Below are 3086 nucleotides of genomic sequence, written 5' to 3' on the forward strand. Positions count from 1 at the left end.
ACAAAGTTTGTGTACACTGACCCATCAGAAAGCAAAGGTGTCACTATATCAGCCACTGTGCGGATAATTTTGATTATGGAATACTTTGGATTTCAGAATTTCAGGTAAGGGAGACTCAACTTCTACCAAGAAAGAAAATTCAGTTCTCAGTTTCTCAAGTGGTGCTTTAGTTTGCCTAGTTTCTTCATCAGTCTATCCCCATATTTTTCCAAAAGGAGTTTGATAGACTATAGCTCACTGCAGAGTCCACTCCTGCATTTCCCATGCCTCATTCCTGTACATGAACCAAAAGCAATTCCTCTACTTGAAAACAATAATTTTTCAACAATGGATACCACTGAATGTCTTCAACACATTATCCAGGAAAAATTTCCGATCACAGAATGTCTGGATTCTTGTTTTCAGTTCTGTTGGAAAAGTCACTGGATTTTCTAGCTTTCCGTCATCAAACCTGAAGGGGGCAAGAAGAAAATCTGACTGTTCTTGAAGTCTATATTTTAGATTTAAAAACCTAAGCCATATATAGAATATACAGGTGCTTTCTGCACCGGCATTTGGGACGTCCGGAGGACGTCCTATTTTAAAAAAGGAGCGTCTCTTATAGACGCCCCCGGGCCTAGTACGGACTCCGTCCGTACAAGATGGCACCGGCCCTTCTACATGGCCGGCGCCATCTTTGCGTATCGGACTCTGAGCGTCCATACGGGTCGCGTCCTTTGTGACGTAGCGAGTGCGCCCTTGGCGCCTCGCTACGTCGCAAATGCGACGGAAAAAGAAGCTCCATTTTGGAGCTTCTTTTTCGGTCCGCACGGGAGTCGCGCCGTGTGGAGGCTCCGGCTCCCCTGCGGACCTACCGGCGGTGGCGGCACAGCGCCGCAAAGTAGTGGTATGTACCCCGCCACAGCCATCTTTAAATAAAGCTCTTTATAAGTTTGGAGAAGATGTAAGGTTGACCCTGTTACTGGGTAAAGTGGGGCAGTCATCTGGAGGATGAGGTGTTCAGGTAAAGAGGTCTGCATCCCCAAAGCTCAGAACATGGAGGTTTCAACTTACAGAGTGACTCATAATGGGTTAAACATTATCACAAAAGCACAACAAACCTATATTTAAAAGTAATGTAATGTAATGAGTAGGATGAACTGAGCTTTGGCATGTAATAAGTAACTATTTCCAGTTATTAAAAAAAAATTTTTTTTAAATTCATGCCACCCTCATTTCATTCCTCTGACACACAATGAAACGCTAACTAGTAGTACGAGTCACTAAACTGTAAATATAGTGTTGCCTACCATAATTTTGTTACTAAATTATCAGTTTTTTCTTCATTGTTTGTTTTTGTCCTCCACCACCACTATTCTTGTACTAATTCTTTTACGATCATAAGCCATTGTTTTAAACAATAAACAGCTCAAATGCTCGGCAGACAGGTAGCAAATGAAGGAAGCGAACATGCAAACACATACATACACATGCACATATCTTCCTATAGGACCTTGAAAACGTCGTATTATGACTTTGGGACATATACCATATCAAGGATCAGAGAACATGAGGGGAGCAACATACCTTACGAGGCCCTTTCCAAAATCCTATGGGGGAAGAAAAAAATATTACTAAGGAGTTCAGCTTTGCTCTCTTTTAAAAGTACAGTCAGCCCTCCGTATTGATGGATTCTACATCCACGGATTCAGCCATCCATGACTTTGCAAACCTTGATTCTGTCATTCAGACAATGGACACCATTTTACTATGCCATTATATACAACAGCACTTGAACATCCATGGAACTTGGTATCCTAGAGGTTTGTCTAATCACAAACTCTGCTAGAATCCTCCAGAAGGCAAACCTCTTTCTTTGCTTTTTGAAAATAGGCTGAAATAGCCTCTTTTTTTTTGGGGGGGGGGGGGGAGAAAATGCGGCCTAAGAGGTGAGGAGAAATGGGCACTCTACACCTACTCACCCTTTGTTCATTCCAATCAGCTGCTTTCAAAATGAATCTGTTTTTTGGTACGTTCAGCTATTTAATAAAGAGTCCAGCACTCTTCCTAACCTGGGGCTGGAGGTGTGTCAACCAGTTCTAGATGGGGGGGGGGGTCACACTCTCCCTAAAGACTGTTTGCAGTTTGGGGGTGCTCCTGGATCTGTCTCTCCAAATGACATCTTTGGTAGATGTGATGTTAACAGCTTTGCCTGATATGCCAACTGTGCCCCTTCCTAGAATCAGAAGACCTACAGAAGGTAGTGTGTGTGCATGTAACCTCAAGGCTGGAGTCCTGCAACACGCTCTACCTTTGGGCTATCATCATCCAAAGCCTGGAAACTCCAGCTAGTTCAGAATATGGCAGCCAGACTGATTACATATACATCCAGGAATGATCACATTATACCCATCTTAAAATTACTCCACTGGCTGCCAATTAGTTTCCGAGCAAAGTACAAAGTGTTGGTTATTACTTACCTAGGTTATCTACAGGATCACCTTCTCATGTACAATGCACCCTGTACACTCAGGTCCTCTGGAAAATGTTTCCTCCAACCAGCCAGGTCTAGACTGGCAAGGGTTACCCAGAGGACCTTTTTGTCTGCTGGAGTGGCCTGCCAGAGGAGACATGACAGCTGGAAATGCTCACTCGATTTAAAACAGCACTAAAGACACATCTCTTAAGGCAGGCCCACCCAGTCCACTTTAAATCATGACTTTTTAATTTGTATATTCTAAAGAATGTTTTCTTATGAATGCATTTTAAAGGTTTTAAAGTATTGTACTATAACTGTTGATTTTATCCGTTCTTAATTGTGTTTTGTATTTTAACATGCTGTACTCTACCTTGATCCTTGAGGAGGGGTGAGAAATAAAAAATCTATTATTATATTATTACCTTGCCCAGTTGAGTAGGCTTTGTTGCTACTACATATTCACCTGCAAAAACTCCTTTTCACCCGTCAAACATCGTCCTTCCATCTCTATGTAGGCCTCGTCAACATAGCAGATTTGACTCTGGGCTTTGGCCTCATAGCTCTTCTTACTGTCCACAATTGTTTTCTCCAGTGCTACCAGGTCCGACATCCACATATACTCTTGATC

The 3086-nt window shown here is 42.5% G+C and overlaps 1 protein-coding gene across 1 annotated transcript in view; it reads right to left on the bottom strand.

The window, feature by feature from the left end:
* LOC121923736 (zinc finger protein RFP-like) overlaps positions 1–3078 on the bottom strand; it is a 9287-nt gene extending 6209 nt beyond the window's left edge. Inside the window, exons 1-3 of the mRNA XM_042454453.1 lie at positions 2922–3078; positions 1567–1589; positions 336–451 (exon numbers count right to left, since the gene is read on the bottom strand). Of these exons, the coding sequence (XP_042310387.1) occupies positions 336–451; positions 1567–1589; positions 2922–3074 (292 nt within the window). The 5' untranslated portion in view covers positions 3075–3078. The remainder of the gene's footprint in view (positions 1–335; positions 452–1566; positions 1590–2921) is intronic.
* Positions 3079–3086: the final 8 nt, after the last annotated feature.

Source organism: Sceloporus undulatus, chromosome 2, assembly GCF_019175285.1.
Source record: "Sceloporus undulatus isolate JIND9_A2432 ecotype Alabama chromosome 2, SceUnd_v1.1, whole genome shotgun sequence".
Classification (NCBI taxonomy): domain Eukaryota; kingdom Metazoa; phylum Chordata; class Lepidosauria; order Squamata; family Phrynosomatidae; genus Sceloporus; species Sceloporus undulatus.